At 38.3% G+C, this 21,489-nt stretch overlaps 3 protein-coding genes across 9 annotated transcripts; 1 reads left to right on the top strand and 2 right to left on the bottom strand.

Moving 5' to 3' along the window:
* The first annotated feature begins 481 nt into the window (after positions 1 to 481).
* On the top strand, positions 482 to 4,540 carry LOC101157460 (4-hydroxyphenylpyruvate dioxygenase-like). The gene is made up of 14 exons (XM_004072520.5): positions 482 to 613; positions 723 to 749; positions 874 to 936; positions 1,212 to 1,316; positions 1,582 to 1,624; positions 1,777 to 1,859; positions 1,943 to 2,032; positions 2,117 to 2,220; positions 2,302 to 2,379; positions 2,827 to 2,989; positions 3,080 to 3,151; positions 3,229 to 3,351; positions 3,513 to 3,629; positions 3,713 to 4,540. Exons 1-14 carry the CDS (start codon positions 611 to 613, stop codon positions 3,821 to 3,823), a joined length of 1,182 nt encoding a protein of 393 aa, XP_004072568.1. The 5' UTR covers positions 482 to 610; the 3' UTR covers positions 3,824 to 4,540.
* On the bottom strand, positions 4,331 to 14,172 carry LOC101162134 (histone-lysine N-methyltransferase SETD1B). 6 transcript variants are annotated; one of them, XM_078952749.1, is made up of 19 exons: positions 13,937 to 14,172; positions 13,574 to 13,726; positions 13,347 to 13,451; positions 12,998 to 13,268; positions 12,806 to 12,918; positions 11,784 to 12,701; positions 11,004 to 11,681; positions 10,795 to 10,899; positions 10,659 to 10,707; positions 10,355 to 10,572; positions 8,973 to 9,099; positions 8,490 to 8,882; positions 8,149 to 8,259; positions 7,300 to 8,010; positions 6,899 to 7,059; positions 6,700 to 6,828; positions 6,268 to 6,387; positions 6,025 to 6,162; positions 4,331 to 4,933 (listed from the first exon to the last, which is right to left on the bottom strand). In XM_078952749.1, exons 2-19 carry the CDS (start codon positions 13,709 to 13,711, stop codon positions 4,760 to 4,762), a joined length of 4,659 nt encoding a protein of 1,552 aa, XP_078808875.1. In that variant the 5' UTR covers positions 13,712 to 13,726; positions 13,937 to 14,172; the 3' UTR covers positions 4,331 to 4,759. The 6 variants fall into 6 exon arrangements, with proteins under 6 accessions (XP_078808875.1, XP_078808874.1, XP_078808873.1 ...); XM_078952748.1 differs by having other exon boundaries at positions 6,700 to 6,825; positions 8,083 to 8,259; XM_078952747.1 differs by having other exon boundaries at positions 8,083 to 8,259.
* Positions 14,173 to 15,898: 1,726 nt separating this feature from the next.
* LOC101161896 (calcium release-activated calcium channel protein 1) lies at positions 15,899 to 20,847 on the bottom strand. Of its 2 annotated transcripts, none has more exons than XM_011479395.4 (2): positions 20,778 to 20,847; positions 15,899 to 18,561 (listed from the first exon to the last, which is right to left on the bottom strand). In XM_011479395.4, exon 2 carries the CDS (start codon positions 18,553 to 18,555, stop codon positions 18,016 to 18,018), a length of 540 nt encoding a protein of 179 aa, XP_011477697.1. In that variant the 5' UTR covers positions 18,556 to 18,561; positions 20,778 to 20,847; the 3' UTR covers positions 15,899 to 18,015. The 2 variants fall into 2 exon arrangements, with proteins under 2 accessions (XP_011477697.1, XP_004072752.1); XM_004072704.4 differs by having other exon boundaries at positions 20,453 to 20,806.
* Between the last annotated feature and the right edge of the window lie 642 nt (positions 20,848 to 21,489).

Here is a 21,489-nt window from a genome sequence, read left to right on the forward strand (position 1 = left end):
TTGAATCCCATCATAGGAACCCGATATGAGGAGATTGAGGCATTTCCAGACACGTGAGGGTTCTCTCAGCCAAACACCAGTGAGCCAATGAGAGGCCGGCTTGAGTGAGCCTCCTCTTGCCACTAAATACTAACACATGGGTCTTAAACATTTCTAGAAAAATGAGGCTGTAACTCCAAACATATGCACACTGTCAATTCATTTTTAAAGGAAAAAACATATAATTTGAATCAATGAAAAAAACTCTACAATTATTGTGTTACTATTGTTGTTGATGTAAACCTAACAAAAGGTTGTAAAACTATATCATTTTTTATAGGGACAGGGTTTAACCACAACTGTAAGCTTCCTTACTCTTAAGGTGAATTTAAAAACAAAAATAAAATGTTTGTGTATCCTTGTTGTTTAGCCACATTAGTGGCAACTAAAAATATTTTCCAAGAAACTGTTGTGTAACAGCAAACGTGCTCTCAGCATCGATCCCGTCTCCTCCACCAATGCCAGCTCCTCATTGGTGGGAGTGGATCTTTAAATTTCTTGCTCTGCTTTTAAACCTAAGTGTTGACTCAAGTTTTCTTCCTGACAGTCAGGTCAGACCGCCGCTACCAAGATGGTGAGTTCTTATTGAATAATTTTTCAATATTTTTCTGTTTAATTCATGATAAAACTTTGAGTTTTTGGCATTAGAATTGGTGCTTATCATCTTTTCTTCTTCATTGTAGACAACATACACAGACAAAGGAGAAAAGGTAAACAAGAAAATTTTATGGGAAATGTAATGGGTTTTTATTTTTTTGGCCTTTTGAATTCTTAAGTCCCCTAAAAGAAAAAGTATTTACCAAGGATCCACTTTTGTTACATTTTTGTTTTTAGCACGAGCAGGGCAGGTTCCTCTGCTTTGATCACATCACTTTCTGGGTTGGAAATGCAAAACAGGTAACGTAACTCGCGGCTGCTTGCAAATGTATATTTTTTCTTGAATAATTGTTTATGCTCAGATGATTTGAAATGAACACTAGTGATAAACTGCACAAACCATCTCACTGCACTTCATAAACCGGCAGCACAAACTGCTTAAAAACAAATCACCAGGAGATGGTGCTACCAGGCTGATAAAAGCCGGCTGTTGAGCCACAATTTGGGCAACTGTGACACACAATTACAGGTTTTGATAGAATTTTCTACTCATTAATAAAGACGTTGTTCAACAGGCTGCTTCTTATTACTGCAACAAGCTTGGATTTGAACCACTGGCTTACCAAGGCTTGGAGACAGGGAGTCGAGAGGTGGTGTCTCATGCAGTAAAACAAGGCAAGGTAAGGAGCTGCAGGAACAGCAGACCACATATGTAAGACAATGTATGCATTCAAAGTCAAAGTAACTGGTGTCACAGCAGCAAAACAAGAAATAATCCTAGTTCTACGTGTGAAAAAAATATATTTAAATGCGTGTAAGGCACTTTGTTTAGTTTGATCTGATGAAAAAGCCTTTTCACCTCATATTAAGTTAAAAACAGCACTGAACAAGCATATGAAGCTTAAGTGCATGACTGACTGCCCAGATTTTCTGTTCACGTTACAGATCATCTATGTCTTCTCTTCTGCCCTTAATCCTGGAAACAAAGGTAAACCTTTGTGATGTGTGGCAGAAATGAAAAATGTTGTGTGTTTTACCTGCAAATACGTTACCTGAAAATCTGAAAGTGCCACAGTGCAAGCTGTTTAAGAGATTCAGACGACTTTAGGGTTTTCCTGAAAGCTGGAAGTGTCTTCTCAGAGATGGGGGATCACATGGTGAAGCATGGAGATGGAGTGAAGGATATCGCATTTACAGTGGAGGACTGTGACTTTCTGGTCCAGGTAAAGGTGCTGATTTTTTGTAATGCAGCTGCATGTGCATTGTTATTTTATTTTTTATTTTTTGCAAAAATGGAACAACAAAGAAAGCCCGGGAGAGAGGAGCAAATATTATAAAAGAGCCACACACTCTGGAAGATAAAAAGGGAAAAGTCAGACTGGCTGTGCTTCGGACGGTATGAAGTCAAAAGAATTTACATCAAATCCTGTTGATTGATATTATGCTATATTTAAAGTCAACTTCTTTTTGAATGGTGTAGTATGGAGACACCACTCACACATTTGTGGAAAAAACCGGATACAAAGGTCTGTTTCTGCCTGGTTTCCATCCCCCTCTGTTTCAAGACCCTTTACTCACTAAACTGTAAGTACATTTGCTATTTCACAGATATATTTCCAATTAATATGCAATTTTGGTGAGTTCTAATCCAATCTTTAAATTCAGGCCTAGTGGAAAGCTGGACTTCATTGATCACGTTGTGGGAAACCAACCAGATGATGAGATGGTTCCAATTGTGGATTGGTAACAAACTTCTGAATATTTGTAACAGTAATGGTTATCACCTCCTCTACGTGGAACTTAACGTATTTGGATGTTGAGAGGGATCCAATTTCAAGAATCAGCATGACTTTGCAGTTTTGGAGGCTCAGTGGTTCTGCACATCTGGATCTTGTTTTCACCCCATGATACTGAAGAGGTGAAACAAGGCAGTTCTTCTAAAGAGCAAGCTCATTGGGTAATCCAGGAAAGAGGGGAGTAACAAGCTTGGGTTGGTTTTTTTTTTGCTTTGTTGAAAGGAAAAGCCCAAAACAATTTGACAAAAAAATCCCATCATTCTTTTGTTTATAATAAGTAATCCATCTAACCACTTTACATGTATTTCTAGCTGCTTGTCTGTTGTTTTGAGGGGATTTTTATGGTTTGAAGTGGCACTGATGCTTCACACTCTTTATGGTTTTGGATCAATAGGTATCAGAAAACTCTCCTCTTTCACCGCTTCTGGTCTGTGGATGACAAGCAGCTTCAGACTGAGTTCAGTGCCCTGCGCTCCATTGTGGTGGCAAATTATGAGGAGACTGTGAAGATGCCCATCAATGAGCCAGCCATGGGCAAGAGAAAGTCCCAGATACAGGCAAGTGTTTTGAAGTGTGATCAGACCAAACCCACAACTGAAACCGAAAAGCCCCGGTTGTGGGCTAACAGACACTTTGTTGACTTGCAGGAGTACGTGGATTACTATGGAGGTCCAGGAGTGCAACACATTGCCATGAACACATCCGACATCATCACTTCAGTGAGTATATTGAAGAATATTTTCAGCTTTTTAAGAGGAGCCATTTTTAAGAAAACAAATATTTACCAACAACAAAGGTTCGTAACCTGAAGGAGCGTGGGATGGAGTTCATGACAGTGCCAGACACCTACTATGAGCAGCTGAAGGAGAACCTGAAACACTCAAAGGTCAAAATCTCAGAGGACCTGGACGTGCTGCAGGTTGGAACAGTGTTCACATTTGATAAAAGTGGGATGTTTCATGAAGTTGTTTTTGACTTAATGTTCAAAAGAAGCAAGTTTGATGACAATAACAATAAACAGAAGGACTAAAAGTTGTTTCAATCATCCAAGCTGACAACCATTCTCCTCTGACCTTCCAGGAACTAAAGATCTTGATTGACTACGATGACAACGGCTATTTACTCCAGATCTTCACCAAGCCAGTGCAGGATCGTCCAACTGTGTTCTTGGAAGTCATTCAGAGACACAACCACCAGGTGCAATCACCAAAAAAAACAACGTTTTAAAGCAGATCCAGCATATGCCTTTTCATTCAAACTCATTTCCCGTTCATTTACAGGGCTTCGGAGCAGGAAACTTCAAGTCTCTTTTTGAAGCTATTGAAGCCGACCAGCAAGCTCGAGGAAATCTGACTGTCCTCACACCAAACGGAGACTCAAAAGACATGTGAATTCATTCAAGATTCTCACCTTTCAATGATGAAAACTCAACAATATTTCACCAAAAAAAGGACCAGGATAGCTTAGACACCAGGGGTGGACAAACTACGGCTGAGGTGTTGGAGGATTTTTTTTTTTGGGACGTTCTTGTACATTTTCCGAGCCAGACAGACATTTTTCTGAATATTCCAATACCACATGAATGTTTGCGTTTTTCCCTGACAGGCATCAGCCCATTAGTGTGATTGGCATTAAAATGAGAGGAAAAGACACACACATTCTTAAGCAAAAAGTCCAGAATGCTCTGTTGTATTAATTTTCAATCAAAATTAAAAAATGTTATTTAATCTAGATTCCATGTTATTTCTTCCTCTTATGAGGTGGATTACCAAAACACGCCATACATATGCTCCTGGTCTGGCCCTTTTAGAACCCTTTGTGGCCCACGAGTTTTAAAGTTTGCCCATCCCTGGCTTAGACTGACATGTTTCTGTGCTCAGAATCAACATTACAAGAGCTGGCATTGTAGGAAGGATTTTATTACCTATCTTTAACTTTCTTAACATCATGTCATCACTGAAAAAACGACTTTTAACTCTTGAACTTGTCGTATCAAAACATTACTGTAAGCTTAACGTAAGCAAATCACTGCTAAAGCTCTCATGAATGAAAACAGTACATTTTTCCTTTGGACATTCCCTTCAGATGAAATAAAAACTTCAAAAGTGCTGCCTGTTCTTCACTTAACCACATCTGATAATAACTGTGCTGTTTCCTAACATACAGGTGATTTTCTACAAGGTTTTTATTGGCATTACTTCAAAACTAACCTGATCAACACATTATAATTGATAGGCAGAGTGGAAGCTTATTTTCCTGAATCAAGAGTTTATTACTGTAAGTCACTTTTTGCCTCTGTTGTGCTTCAAAAGTCATTTAATCACAGATTAGTTCAAAGATCCTCTGCAGTTTTCTGCTCCACACAAACATGGTATTTTTGTGTCCTCAATGGGGAACTTGTAGTTGTACGTAATCTCCTCATTGATGCTTATTGGCTGACGGGAGTAAATCACAATCTTCTTCTGAGATTCCACAGATATGACCTTTGCGTAGCAGTTAGGCTGTAAGACAAAAACACATCCAGGAAGATCCACAAATGTTATGTCCAGACATGCACTGGTTTGCATTAGCAACTTTAAATGAGTCAGAAGTTGCTTGAGTCAGATGAATAAAATACAACAGAGTATTAGAACCACAATGAAAGATATATATGAAAATTAAGTTATAAAATATGAGAAAAAAGTAAAAAATTTACAAGAATAAACTTATTATGAGAAAAAGTCCTCATTCTATTAGGAAAAGGCCATGGTCTTTCGAAAATAATGTTGCTTGTGTGAGCCTCCATCCACATTACGTTCCGACTTAATCTATCAATGCAGCCATTTATGGCTTTAATTATCATAGAAATCCATATGCTATAATGCATTTGAACCTCTGCAACTGTACTGTTGGAAATGTAAACGGTGCGCCCATTGTGGGTCAAGAATCTTCATCTGAAGAGGCCCAGTTTCCTGCAAATACTTTTCAATGTCCTTATGCTTACAAAGTGTAGGTAAAAAGCATTTCCTTATTTGTGAAGCCAATGATGAAGTAACTGCTCACAATTTGTTCTATGTTTTTTATTCTAAACACAATATTGGTTCTTATTTTGTTGTTTATATTTTTTAGTCAACAGCCTTTTGCCATTTTTAATTTATGAGTTTAATCTTGTAAATTCTCAATTTATAAATTATGAAATTATAACTTAATTGTTGTAAAATATTGACTTTTTTACAAATAATTCTAAGATTTTATTCACATAAAATGTTGATTTTTTTCTCTCATAATTTAACTACTTTATCCTGGTCTTTTTTTTATTTTATTTTATTCTCTTTTTTTATTTTGATGGTGGGCCTTATATTCCATAGTAATAAACACACAACTGCAGCGAGTAAATTTGACAAATAGCCAGATGACAAGTTGCCTTCCATCATGGTTTTACCAAAGCAACAAGTGCACAAGTATAACTAACAGCTTTCAGATACTTTATCATTTTTATTATTGCAATATAATGCATATCAATAAATTACTGTATAAAGATTTGAAGTAGTTTCTTACAAAAGCTGCCCCCCCCCCCCCCCCCCACACACACACACACACACTGTATACTCACATTACAGCTGTGGTTGATAAACCTCGCTAAGTTCCCACATTTAGTGGCATCTATAATGGTATCCTGGTCAATCCGAAACAAATAGCTGCCTCCGATGCCCTCCTCCTCATATCTCTGCTCCCTCCTGTCAGCGATGACCTGGTGAGACCCGAACCAAATAAAATATAAGGCTAAAAAGAAAAGGTCTTAGGGATGACATTAAATATATTTATCTCTTTGGACGGCTTCACATCAGCTTTTTACCTGTCGGATGGTTTCCCCTACATACTCGATCACCATTTCGTCGGCTGCTATGGGCTCCATAGCAAACAGGCCCCACTCGTGGATGTGGCTCCTGCTAAACCGAATTCTCTTTTTTCGGTACTGAGGAGATTTAAGTCACAGTGATACATAGTTCACAGAAACAACAGCCAGTTTAAGACAAAAAATGTTAATAAACCATTTTCCAATTAATAAACCATTTTGAAATTATGTACCGGGATCTTCATTAAAATCTGTATCTTTTTTGAAATACCAAGTAACATTTAAAAATAAATAGAGGATTTTACCATTTAAACATTTACCAGATCTTTCGTTTTATCAGAAATAATACATTTCAGGCTTAAAGCTACAAAAAATCAGATTTTAGGTCTTTAAACAGTGGAGTGCAAATATCTTCAGAAACGCTTTGCTCACTTTTAGCTGGTTGAACCGGACCAGGTCACTATCGCAGCTGAAGGAGGACAGCAGGCGGCGCTGTTCAGACCTAAAGTCTGAGCCAGATCTCAGTGAGGAGGGAAGCTGGGCTGGAACACGCGCTCCCTGCTGAAGAGGTTGTGAGTGAACAAAACCAACTCAATCCTATCAGCACATTTTCCCCTTTCCTCCTGAATACCTGAGCGTCTGTAAAGGGAGGGTTTGTGCTCAGCCTGGAGTTGGACAGGTTCTTCATCTTCTCCTTCCTGCTGATTTTGTAGAACCCTTCACTGCGAGCAGAACCGGTTCTGTGGAACGAACACTGATGCTCTTTGCTCCTCTCTAAATGGACCTTAGTCAGTGAACAGCGGTTAAGAAAGATAAGCACAGGACCAACACACAGAGTTGCTCTTAACATAAAGACTTGACTTTTAACCGTAGGACTTCAATTAAAATGAACAGTTAAATAAAATCTTTGTCAAAACCTAAAATGTACACATTAAAGAAATCTTTTTTTTTTAAACTTGCAAATGCTTATGATTTGATGATTACAAAAATAGTTAGTTTTAACTTGCTGTAAACTTTAGTAGAAAAGGATATGAGGATGAGAAATCCACGTGGTGTTCCTGAGCCACTCTGCACATTTCCCTTCCTCCCACAACTTTTCATAAGAAACCTTGAGATACCTTGCATCTTCTTCATCCAAACCGTGCTTCCAAAAGCTGTGAAAAATTTTCCATTCTTCATAAAGCGAACGCCACCGTTGAAGCCCAGCGTTTGAGAAGAAGCTTCGCCCGAGCTGTTTTTGCTGGTTCCGCTTTTTCCTTTTCAGCTTCTTCCACTGTTTGTGTTTTCCTGAAGATGGCTCCTCATTCTGAACACCGGGCATGTTTTCAAGTCCCTGCAGGGGTTTGGCTCTAGTCCAGTCATCGGTGTCAGACGAAGCTTCTGCGAGGCTGCATGGAGATGACATTGCAGTGGGAGATATTCTTAAAAGGTTAGGATGCGGTGAGGGTGACGAGGCAACCTTGGCTTGTGTTTGCCTCTCATGGGCTCTTAGGGGTAAAACAATGTCTCTTCCAGGTGTTTTGGGAGGTGTTATGTAAGGGTTACATGAGAGTGGTAGGACATCTGATGTCTCCATAGTTGTGTCTTCTGCCACTCCTCTGCCAGGTGTTGCTGGCGCTCTCTCTGAGTTGTAAGCTATCCTTTCACTGTCCTCTTCCTCCCCAGGAGTTTCAGGCATTTCTTCATACGCATCGCATGAAGCCAACGGGGAATCAACCTGCGCTGCTGCAAGCTCGCAGTTTGCTGAGGACAAAAAGAGGACTTCATTGATTTCATCTGATTCTGCTATTTCCAGCTCAGCCAGGACCCCCCTGCCTGGTGTTGGAGGCAGCTCAGCTTCTTCCACAATCGGAGTTGTTTTGTTTTTGATCAGAATGTCACCGTCTACTAAGCAGCCAGTGGGAGTTGGAGGCCTCAGTTGGTCTATCCTTGGTTCAAACTCGTCTGTCCAGTCAGGACTCCTCATGTCCACATCAGGTCCAGGCTCTTCTTCTACAAAGATATCATTATTAAATATAAATGAATGCTAAGGAATACCATTCATTTATTTACAAAGTAATTTGAAATCACAACAAGTGAAAAATATTATTTCATGTTTTGTGCAATTTTGAACAATTTGTAAATCTAAATTTAAGGAATTACCAGGAAGTCTTCATAGAATGTATTTTCCTCATGGCTCAAACTAACCTGATCTAGTGAAAAATAACATCCTGGAAATTTACCTGCAAGTCCCATGGGCGACATGTGGCACAAGCTCTGTGTTTCATTGGATTGAAGCACCATCACAGGATCCAAAGAGTAGAAGTCTTGCTGACAGGATGCATGGTTCTCGTCGGTTTGCTCGCACATATCTAACCAGTTCTGCAGGTCAAGATCCATCTGAGAGCCTGGAGTTAAAGGGTTTGAAGGGGTCACTGGAGGCTCGGTCTCATCTGAGTCTTCGTCTGATGATATCACAATGCACTCTTCACTCTCATCCTCCTTGATTCTTCCACTTGTGGTGCTCCGGTCAGAGGGGGAATCCTCAGTGCTTTGAGATGAGAACAATCTGGAGTCAGAGCAATACTCACTCTCCTCTGAAGAGCTGCTCTCTGAGACAGTTTCTGTTTCTGTAACTGATTAAAGAACACATTTTAAAAATTTAAATTGAATAAATCAATAATCAGTGGTGTTTGGTATAGAAACAGAGTGACCTTTAAACAAACCTTTGTATAAGTGATGTTCTTTGTCAGCTGTTTGAAACGTAACATCAGTGAGGTTTCTCCGTTCTTCTGCGGCGGTTTCTTCATGGTGTTGATAACTATCAGAATCCCCATCTGCATGACTGTCCTTCTAATCAAAGCATTGACAAAATGAAGGGTGTCAAATTGTCGCGTTAATTAATAGCAGACAAATTAGCAATTTTTTTAACACATAAATCAAATTTTCTATCTGTAATTATTATCTATTGTGTAAGGGATAATTCCCGGTAAATTACAACACAGAGGCCTGATTTCATCTACCATGAAGTCTATTGATTTCTGAAAATCGACACGTGTTTATAATCTCTAGCGCTTTGAGATTTTATCTAAAATGTAAAGCGCATTCTAAATAAAATCTATTATTATTATTACCATGGTCACTTACGAACAAATAAATGTTAAATCAATTATTAATACTTTAATCTTGTTACATTTTTGAGTTTAAATCCTTTTTTCACAAAAGCAGACTATTTGATACGCAGTGCGAAGCGTTGTCATGGTAACAGCGTCCACACTTAACTCGCTCTACTCTCACTCTTACCTCTCTTAAGAGAGGGGATGTCCCTTTTTACCACATTCTGTACTGTGAGGGGATTTGTTGCTTTTGACACATTGTGGAAAAATAAACTAAACTAAACTAAACTAAACTTAAACAAAAACTCTGTGGAAAGTGGTATTTATGCTGAACGTTATAACAAGTTAAACAATGGATAATTTTTCGCTTGTTTTTGTCCAGATGATGAAGCAAAAGTTTGTTTCAAAGAAACAAAGTCCAAAATCAAAGTAGTTCAATTCCTCCAGTGTTCCCTCCTGTGTTTCATCACCTCCATCTTATTTTCTCTCCTCTCTTTTATCTTCTGCTGCATCAGACTCTTCAAAATTATCAAATTCACCAAACAGGTTAAAGGAAACTATAAAATCACTCATGTCTTTTCTTGTAGTTGTGTTTAACTGTGACATAAGGTATGTCCACAAATGTTTTATGGGATATGGTATTAATAAGAAGTTTATTGTCGATATTTGGATTGCCTTAAAAAAATCCTCCTTGGTAGTGTAAAAGTAAAGGTTGACTTTATGAAAAAACTTCATAAAGTCAATGTTTTAGTTATGCTTTGATCTTTTACTGTCCCACAATGTTACGGATTTAAATGAAAATACCTCAAAATGAGTCTTTTCACAGCATTTTTTATGTTTGATTAAAAATAGATTATTTTGATTAATTATTTACAGGTGATTATGTGATATGATTAATTAATCGCACACAATAATTAATTGCATGATAGCACAAGACAAAATCATACAAAATACAACATTACTGTTTATAAAACAGGTTCTTTTTAATTTACCTTTGAGGTGTTTCCCAAATTCTGAGGCTCATCAGAAAGTGGAACAACAGCCTCAACTGGGTTCAAAACTGGAGTGTCATCTTCAACTCTTTCTTCTTTTTTGTCGTCATCACCATCAGTATCCCCATCACTGCTATCAAGGTCCAGAGGTCTTGCGTGTCTGCGCTTGGCTTTCGGAGATGCTGATCCTACTTGATCATTCGGTTCCACATTGGAATCTATTACAAACAATAACAAGGTTGCAAAACTTACAAAAACAGGAAAATTACTTTTTTTAATAAGTATAAAAACAAAAAAATCTCACTCGAAGTTTCAGAAAAATGTTGTCTCTCCTCTGATCGTTTCCTTTTTACCTGCACAAAGGTAAAGTTGTGTTCATAACAATGCAATCAGCAGTTTAAAATGTGTATATTTAACAGACACTGAGCGAATCACTGTACCTTAAAGGATGGTAGTGGTGTTTTTTTGCCCCGATCGGTAATGCGATTCAGAGGATTGTTTCTGTTTTTCAAGCATGTTCCCTTTTGAATAGGATGAACTTGAATCTGAGTAATAGAGTGATTTGACAAGCTTTAAAAGGGTATTTTCAACAAAGAAAGAAAGAAAAAAGTGTTTCAGTTGAGCACATCTTGAGAGGAGATACACTAACCTTTAATTTCTCCTCCTGACTTTTCCACCAGTCCTCAAAAGCCTTGAAAGCAACTCCTTCAATCATTCTACGTGCAATGTCCTTCCTAATGATCGATCTCAGCTCATCCATGAGGGCGTCCAAAACTTTTTCAACTATGACTTTATGAGGATTTTCATGAGCAGGAAGATAACTGGGTGGTGGCACAAAAGGATTCATCCTGGGAAAGGGTGGAGCGGGCCACGGTGGGCGAATGAGCGAGAAAGGCGCACTCCTGAGGGTTTTAAGACTCCCCTGATCTGACGAGGCTGCAGGTTGTGTGGGTAAATGGCCCATGTGTACAGGGGGCGGTATGGGAGGTGGCAGCATTACAGGTGGAGGAGGCAGAAGAAAAGCTGGTGGGGGAGGGATAGAGGGAGGTGGTGGAATTGAGACACCCTGAAAAGGAATCCAGTTTGGTGGTGGGATGGGAATTGTGCCGTCTGGAAGGCGAGGTGGAATTGGTGGAAGAGAAGATGGAGGTGGAAGCAGGGGATTAAAGAAAGGAGTTTGGGGAGGACCTGAAGATCTGACCAGAGAAGGACCTTCAGGGATGATGTTGGGAGTCGAGCCACTTAAGGAAGAACTGGAGGTCTCTGCTGCAGCTTCAGGCTGTTCTTTATTTGGATGCCTCCTATCCTGGTTTGCAGTAAGATGCTTCTGAGAAAGAAAAATATTAATATAATCTGTTACTAATTTGACAAAGGAAACAACACATTGTTTTCTGGAAGTTGGAAGTGAAATTTAATCTAGTGAAATTACCTTTGAGCATAACAAGTGAGATGTTTCTACAGCTTTGTCACCATCTCTGTAAGCACTTCTCTGACAAGGAGTCATTTCAGATGGACGTTGGGAGGTTTCTTCAAGTAAAAACTGCTCATTATCACTTTCACTAAGTGATGTTGGACTGACATCCACCAAATCCTTGCAGGAATGCTGTGGGCTGCTTCTGAAAGGTCCATGGGGGGAAAGGGCAAAAAGTTCATAGGCTGAAAAAGCCTCTGTAGGAGCGGAACAAGATGAAGCTGGGCTGTCCCGGGAATTTTCAGAGGGTTCTAAAGTCTTTATATGAAAGCCAGATGGGATCTCACTATTAGTCAACAAACTTTCAATACGAGAGTCCAAACTCTCTGCTTGTGGTTGGAGATTTTGCTGCTCAGCTGACACATTAATGGTTAGGATGCTGAAAGAGTCAGGCGTGCCTCCAGACCCCTGTAATGGGGAAGCAACAGTATAGGAAGACTCTTCATGGGTGGACAATTGTGTAGTCCTACTCCAGGGTCCAGGCTGGTGGACGTTTCTTTGTTTTTCTGTCAACAGTGAGTCTGGAGGATGTGGCTGCCAAAGTTTCGAGGTAAAATGTAAACCCTGTCTGGACCTTTTGTGGTTCCTCACAGGTTTACGAAGGGAAAGCTCATGTCTCAAAACTTTGTGAACACTGTAAGTGGAAGGCTCCCCCTGGAGGACCGGAGTCGCTTGAAGACTAGAGTAGCAGGAATCCTGGGATAAAGGAGTCGCTGTCAAGCAGGGAGTGCGAGGGGTTCCCTGAGATTGTGGTGTGTACCCAAAGCTACAAGGTGTGTCCTGACAAATACTGAAGTATGCTGTATCCAGAGAGAGGGGTGTTGCGATGCTGGCTGGACTGGAGAACGCCCCCTGTTGCTGAGCAGATGTGCTGTCCTGGAAAAAAAGAAGAAGAAACCAAGTATAATCAAAACATCTTTTTTTTGTTCAAATGAGAAAATACAAGTTCAAAGACATCATAATTGGCTTTAAATGCTTACCAACAAGCGTTTGACTAAGCTTTGCAGAGCCTGTTCACTGCTATTCACCGGTAATGTCCTGGGAGCGTACAAGCCGCTAAGAAGAAGCTGAAGATATCCTGATCTATTTTCACCTGGCAAATTCCACATTAATATGAATCAAGCGTTTTGATAATACACATATTTCTTCAGTTAAAACCCAACCTTTTGTACCTTTAGGATCAATCTCCACATGAATAATATTTCCCATCACAGACGTTTGATGAAGGTGCTTCACGGCCTCTTTTGCTGCCTTCACTGTGTCAAACTCCACTCTTGCAACCCCTAAATGTTTCTTGGTATTTGGATGGTAAAATATTTCCACGTCTTCCACATTCCCATATTTCTCGCAAATATGACGCAAAAACGTCGCATTCACGTTGTCATTAAGTCTGGAAAGAGTTACTTCCCTGGGAGGAACTGCTCCAACGTACCATTCATCAATCTGGGGGGAAACAATGGTATATACTGTTGTTATTTGTAATTAAATTCTAAAAACAGTTAAAATCCCAATATATATTACCTTAAACTTCGCAACCGAAAGGTCAGGCTTAATGTTTTTGCTCCACAAGCGGCACACGCGGGGATCTTTGACGGTGCTGATGGGAAATAATCCTATATCCTCCACCTGGGAAGAAGTTACAGCAATGTTATAATAAAAGTTATTTTTAATTAAGTTATTATCACATTTCGGGAAGTACATAAACTATAAGAAAAGGAAAAAAGACAGAAAAATAATGAAATACTCACGGGAATGTTGAAAAACTGTCCGTCAAAGCGGTACACCTTGTATAATCCTTTAGTAAGTGCGGGATCAATCATCAGCTTGCAACTTTTCCAGTGCTGCGGAGGCCTGTCTTTCTCTGCATTCTGTTTACTGCTTTCCATTACATTTATTAAAACCTGGAATTGCAAATAAATAACGCTCAATTTTGTAGTGCGCTAAATGTAGCCTGAAGCTAGCAGAAGATAGTCCTCCGTGATCGGTTAACACACCCGAACAGGTGATGGAGAGCATCACCTGTGTCCTCACCTCACAGCTGGTTACATTAAAACGTAGTTTCTACACTAAATCTCTCTTACTTCTACATGAAAACTTCTAACGGGTCTTACCTGGACCGAAATAATCTTTGAAGCGACAACATCGTTGCAATGCTGGAGTTTTACGATGTTATTATGTTTTACGTTTCGTTGCTCAGGTTGGATAACGGATCCATCCGCCACCAGGCAGAGACAAAAAGTAGATCGTTCAAACTGCGGAGGAACATCAGAAATCTCAGCAAAGGTGATAGTTAGGCTGGCAGTGGCATTCGGATCTGTTTACGGAAACAAAACATATTTTTGTTTGTAACCGATTAAAAACAGACAGCTGTAAAAAAAAAATTGCATTACACGTTTAAATTATAACATATGGTAAAACTTAAGAACCAACATTTCTGTGAGAGTTTTTGATTGGAGAGTGTTTAGACCTGACACCTAATGGCCTGTTGTTGTGCTTTAAATAATTGAAATATATCCTAGGTGGGTATAAACACAATGTACAAAAACATAGCTATTTATATTAGTGCTGCCTGAGGTGTAGTGGTTAGCACTTTCACCTCGCTGAAAAAAACGGTCATGGTTTAATCCCCAGCTGGGACTTTTCTGTGTGGAGTATGTATGTTCGCCACATACATGTGGGTTTTTTCCAGCTTCGTCCCACATACCAAAAACATGCTTTGTTGGTTAACCGATAAATCTGAAACTGTCCCTATACCATACCTATAGGCATGATTGTTAGTGCGTGTGGTTGTATGTCTCTGTGTGGTCCAGTGATGGACTGGCCTTCACCAAACAGTAACTGGGATAGGCTCCAGCATCCATGTGTCTCCAAAATGGGTTTAGAAACTGGATGTAGGATCGGTATGTTCTCATCATTAAAATTGTCAGAGACGTCAGTTTTCAAACAATAGAAACAAATAAGTAAAAAAAAAATCCCATAAGTTGTGCAAAAAAATCCAGTTATAATCAGAAATTGTAACTATTTTTAAAAAAATTTGTGGACAGACTGGAGATGCTCCAGACATGAGATTGCACCTCATCCAGAGGTGGGCATTGAGGGCCGCAGTCCTGCATGTTTTCCAGCATACCCTGCTCTGGCATGTTCTGATTGGCTGGACACACCTGAACCAGGTAATCAGCCATGAGTAGGGCAAGATTATTGGCTGGACACACCTGAACCAGGTAATCAGCCATGAGTAGGGCAAGAGTATCTGGAAATCATGCAGACACACCGGCCCTCGAGGCCTGGAATTGCCCACCCCTGCCTCATGCTCTGCCTTTCACTAAAGGCACTAAAGACATGCCTCATAGATTAACTAGTGGCTCTAATTCATCCTGCATGGGTGACCCTGTACTAGTGACCTGTTCAGGGTGTATCCCACCTTCACCCAACAGTAGTTAGGTTGGCTCCAGCAGCCCTGCAATCCCAAAAGGGTTCCGTGGGTTCTGAAGATGAAATGTTAGATGGTTTTGTACTTTACATATGTTTATCCCACCCATTTTGGCCACACAAAGACTTACCACCAAATTCATTTTTGTATTTTTCTTGTGTCTGCTAATAAATAAAACTCTTTATAAAATACAGTAAAATAAACATTTCTATTTGCACTAATTGTAGAACAATTGGTAGCCTATTGCCTATTGTGTTGCAGTTATGGCTTCTCAACATTCTTAGTGCAGTTAGTAGCTGAATAGGAGCAAACGAGTAAAAGAAACCCTGAACAAGAACAGTTCATTATACTAAATTCTGTTCTATTTGGAGGGATCAAGTAAATACCACTGCTGGCAAAAGAGCAAGGAGAGTCAAAGACCGAGGGAAATTGGATGCCTTGCTAAAGTTTATGCAGATGACTAACAGTTTACGTTTCACACAAACATGAAACATATCCAGGAATTTCCTGTGTGGTTTTCTTTTTATTGCCACTGCTGAAGTGTTTTTTTCTTGCATTTCGCTCAACGCAGACACAAAAAAATCTTAAACCTCAAACTGAAAACAGAAATTTCCTGTTGAGTCAAAAACCAGAGCTGCCAAGATCAAAACAGTAAAACGTTTAATAAAAAGTCATCTCAAACTTCAAAATAATCCATCAAATACACTCGATTAAATAAATATAGCACAAATTAAACCAAAACGCCACATCTTCAGTTGTGTTCTCTGTTTTATAGAAATGTAAAATGTTTTTTTTTTTAGATTAAAATGTTCCCAGCCTACTATTTTAATATACAGTTTGTACAGTAGACCATTTTTTATTTTTTGCATCATATACATGTTTTAAAAATAATTTCAAGAGAATTTTATTATTCAGGTCTGCAAGACGAATGTCTTACCATATCTCAAATTAAAATAAATGCTTTTTGTGTATTACAGTTTACAGGCAATGTAACAGTGTAACAATTGATTCACAGTAGCATCAAATACCTAAATATATGAAAATAAACTTTACTTGTGAAAAAACATATTAATATTTGAATAATATGCTCACATTTAAATGTTCCACTTTTACAGTAAAGAAAATAAAGACAATGATCATGTCCAAGTAGAACCATTAAGTCATGAGCCACCAGGTGTAAAAAATACACATATGTACTCTAAACTTCAAAAAAAAAAAAAAGAAGCCAATGTGAAAACTTGCTCAAGCTTGTAAGCTAAAACTGGGTGCAAAAAACTGCAGATTTTTAAACATTACCTTTGATTCTGTCATTTTTTGGAAGAACTAGTAAAACACTCGACATGTGCAAGAATTGGAGAGTTTCTGGTAAAAATTGTAATTGGAAAAGCATTGAAGAATAAAACAAAACATTAGTTTTCTGAACGAAAGAGAAATAACTGTTCGCTTATAATTGCTAAAAATTCCTTTAACAAATTTGTTTCCTTCTTTGGAAAAATTTGCATCACATTCATGCATTATTGATTGAACACCTCTTCTTAATGTGCCCATTGAAAATACAGGTTATTCAAGTCTACTGTTTTGTTTATTGTAACAGTTTTTTGGTGCTTATTAGAAAGTAAGACCAAAAAACAAAGTGTAAATCAATAACAATGCCAAATAATCTTAGTAAATTTACTGTGACAATGAACAGCACCAAGGTTCAGTACATTATGGAAAAGCTTTTTTTCCAGAAATGTGGCTTGAAAGACCCACTCCAATGAATTTGATGTTTTTGGTGTTTGCATTTGCATTTTTCTCATTTATAAAGAAAATTAAGAGTAAAACTGTGTTTCTGAGTATTTCTTTATTCAAATCATGGTGAGTCAGGAGCAGACGAAAAAATGCCATTTGAAAAAGCTTGTAGTTGTGACGTCAAATCTACAATAGCCACGAGCTCCCTGCTCCGCTCCATTACGATGCATCGCTAAAGTTAACTTGGGGTCGTGAGGGGGCTGTAAAATGTGGGAGAGTGTGTAAACAAAGAGATCATGGGAAATAAGCGCTGGCTTACTTCTGTGCCACCAGTCCCTACAACTCAGATGGTAATTTCTAATGAACTCCTGCCACCCTGCAGAAACTATGTCCTAGAAAAATGACACAGGTTTTCGGATTTTGCTGATAAACTGCATAATCATAAGCAAAAGACCAGGTTCAAAGTAGATCAAAAGATTATTGAAGTGGGATTTTAAAGCATTTGGGCAATATTTTGCAACCATATTTATTCAACACAAAAGTGAGATATAGTAAAGCTTCGGCCAACAAATAATAATAATAACATACCACAAATGACTGAGTGTCATTCGTGTCCTTGGGTTTCTTGTAAGGCGCTTTAAATAAAATGGATTATTATTTATTGTTACTATTATATATTCATTTTAGATCCTATCGTTTATAAATAAATCAAGACAATTTATTTCTACACAGTAAAGAAATTTGGCTCATTTATTTTAAAAAGGTGAAGTACTGCTTTTATATAAACATCTCAGCATTTTTGGAAGATAATTTTTAAATATTGGCAACAAAAGCTATGAGAAAAAAATACATTCCACCTTCAAAGATAAGACAAGTCTGGTGAACATGCAGCATGTAGAACACAACTCAACTGAAAAGCCATCTGTGCAAATTTGACAAACACAAACAAATTTATCATGGAAGGTACCTGCTGAGTGTCCATGTTTTGTTTTGTTTTGTTGTTGTTTTTTCCACACTCAGCCTCTGAAATCAGGGGAAATGGACGGGCTTTAGCTCCTCGTTCTCAGCCGTGTGGTCCAATTGGTTGTGCAGGTTGATGACCTGCTCCAACTCTCGGATCTGCCTGTCCGTTTTATGGCTAACCAGCGTACGGTAGAAGTGGACAGCAAAGACAATGAAGACCAAGCCAAATGGCACCATGATACAGGTGGAAGCGATGGCCGCCGCTTCGCCGGAAGTGATGGTGCCATTATTTACCTCCTTGTTGTTCTTGAGTGGCAAAAACTTCACCCAGCACAAGAGCGTCACCTCTGTCAGGAACAGGAATGTGCCGATCACAGTGGAAAAAGCCCAGGCTAGTTCAATGTGATGGTGCATACGCTCATGTGGAGACTCATTGACAGAGTTGAGGTTGTGCACGTTACTGACCGCCTCCAGATTCGGGAGGATGCAGGTGCTGATCATGAGGGCAAAGAGATGCACTGCAACCAACACTGTGGTGCACGCACTGAAGGCTATCAGAAGCCCCGGTGGGTACACGTGGTCCGCCTCAAGCTGTACTTCCACCATGGCAACCTGGGAAACAATAACACACAGAATATTTGCTGTAGTTGCAATTTTTTTTCTACAAATACATAATAATTTTTTTTTGTTTTACCAAACTGATGTTTGAAGTCAGGAAAAGCTATTTTAATAGAAATGCTTACACAGATGTCCTGCTTTTAAGGCTGCCATCTCAAGAATTATGCAAATACGTTTTCTTTTGTCTTATTCCCCAGTGGAGTTGGCCTCCTGTGTTCATTAGACAATCTTGATTAACCCGTTGATACTGAAAAATCTAGATTTTAACCCCCCTCAAGACTAGAAGAGGATTTAAAAGGAGTTTCCTTGCTTTTGCGGTCACTCATGGATCTTATCTGTGTGTGACACCAAGTCAAAGCGCTGACATGGACTCTTTCAGTAATGTAAAAAATAACATGGCAGATGGCAAAAAAAAAAAAAATCATAAAATGTTGTCTGTTGCTGAAATAATCACAAATCTCACATATTTCAAGATGAAAAGTAGCTGTTTGGGCAATGCAAGGGGAAAAATGTTAAATTGTTGGGGTTAAAGATGCAGATTATGTATAGTTTAAGGGAGAAAAGCTCTGCATCAATAAAAACAAAAAATGTGCTTCTCCTAAAGATCTGTAATTAAAATACAAAAATAAAACACAAAATGAGTTAATCAAATTCTCATCTAAACTATTTTTGTCTTTAATCAGGAATCTGCAACCTTAGGCTCCAAAGCCTCTTTTATTACTCAATTGTGACTCTTTGGCTTTAAAGAAAAATGGAGATGCTTAGGAAAAAATAAGTTACGGTAGTTATTGACACAGGATGTATTTTATTTTGAAAGGAACTAGTATAGGAACTAGTATGTGCTGCTGCCTAAACAAAACCAATAAATAAATTGTTATACAAACAGAAAAAATAACATTGTTATATTTCAATTATTTTAAATATTTAAATGATGAAATAATTAAAAATTTGACAATTGAAAGGCTTCATGGCCACAAAAAAAAAGTGTATTTTTTCCAAACCGTGAAGTGAGACTTTGCAGCTCAGGCTGGGTTTTTGAAAGTAAGCAACTAGAAAAAAGGGCTATTTTAGCATAAAATGTTGCAGACCCCCAGCCTAAATGCAAGGTGTGGAGGTTTGTAGATATTTTTGATCCACCTCTTAAGGTTTTATAATAAATAGTCATATTAATGCTATGACTACTTGAAAATAGTCATACTATTAATACTAGACCGACTTTATTAATAATAATTTTTAGTGTCCAAGCATAAAAATAAACGATGGGATTATTATTAATAATACAATAAATAAAGAGCAGTTAAAGTGAGGCAGTACACTTTAACTTTCCTTTTTACATACTATCTCTAAAATGTAAACTTAAATTCTTCCCATTTAGTATTAGTAAATTTAGTATTGAAAAAGTATTTAGTTAGTACTTCACATACACAGACTACCCAAAACATGGTTTATAGCATACTTGCCATACTTATGCCTAAACTCAAGCATACTCAATAAATTAAACTTTGAGTGTACTATTTTTTGTTGCCAATTGATTTAATGTTGCTTTGTAAATTGTAAGCTGTCATTTTAAGGCTAATTTTCCAACAGTATGTTCATCAATTTAGATCATAACGCTTTTTTTTTTACAGTTAAACTAAAAAAATGTTTTAAATTAGTTGCTGCTGACTAAAAAATTGTTTTAAATTAGTTGCTGCTGTGTGCTTTTTCATGTGCGTTTCTCATTGCGTCATTCAAACTGCAGCATTGTTTTGACCCTGAATGAACGGATGCTGCGACTGCCGCTCACTGACTGAGCAGTAACGGGGCCTAAATAAAGGCGTGAACGCCGCCACTCTTGAGAAACCCGTAAACCAACTGCGCGCATCTCGAAGACAAACAAACTTACCATTGCGAAACCCGACAGGAGTGCTGAGGTTCGACTGGTGGCTTTTAATTTAGCTCGACTCAGATACAACTTTCTCCACGACAGAGCCTGGAGAGAGTGCTCGCTACTCATAACGAAAGTTTTTGCAGTGAAGAAAACGTCGAACTATTTTCCTGAAAGCCGAAAAACTTTTGTTTTTTACACTGACGACGGATTAAACGCCAGCACAAAAAACTGCGTACTTTTTAAGATAAATACTATGACATGAACCTGCTCGGAGAAAGTTAGGAAGTTATGTCAAAACTTTGGCGCAACAGCTGACAGTAAGGAAACTCAAGATACCCACAATCCAATGCGTCCGATGGACTCGCCCCTTCCCTCTGCGTGCCACTGATTGTACAAAAGTAAAAGTGGAAATGTTCCTTCATAATCTTTTAAACACAGACACAGTTGAATGTCTAATTTATATGAAAACAATCTCAATTTAAATTTAATCGGGCTTAATTTGCATTTTACATGGATTTTCACGATATTGTATCATTCAGTAAATGTATTTACTCCACAGTAAAATTATTTTTTTAAACACATGAAAGACTTCTAGCATCTCAAGCATGCAAACTTGAAACAATATAAGTGAAAGTATTTCAAGTATGGTGCTGACTAGGTTCTTTTCCGTATAATTTGAGTTTTGAAAGACTGTTGACAGAGTACATCTTTAAAGAAGGATCCTGCAGCTGATGCACTCAGCATGCACAGATAAAACAGGAGACTGTTATAAATGTCACCGCTGTTCCTCAGACAAGGAAACATGGGCCTAATTTTTATTATTTTAAATAGAAAAAAACCTTTTCATTTCTTCATGAAAAAAGTGTATTTTAAATGAAAGTGTCTCATATATAAAATGTTTTGTTTATTATCTGAATAGGTCAGTGCTAAATTTAATTTTGAGTGGAACTGACCACATTTGCGTATTCATTCTGATATTTGACTCATTAATGATCATTTTCTATGCCTGAAGAATAATATGCTTTTTTCCGAGATAATTGGAAAATAAATAC

Source organism: Oryzias latipes, chromosome 9, assembly GCF_053564925.1.
Source record: "Oryzias latipes strain Hd-rR chromosome 9, Olatipes_Hd-rR_3.1".
Classification (NCBI taxonomy): Eukaryota; Metazoa; Chordata; class Actinopteri; order Beloniformes; family Adrianichthyidae; genus Oryzias; species Oryzias latipes.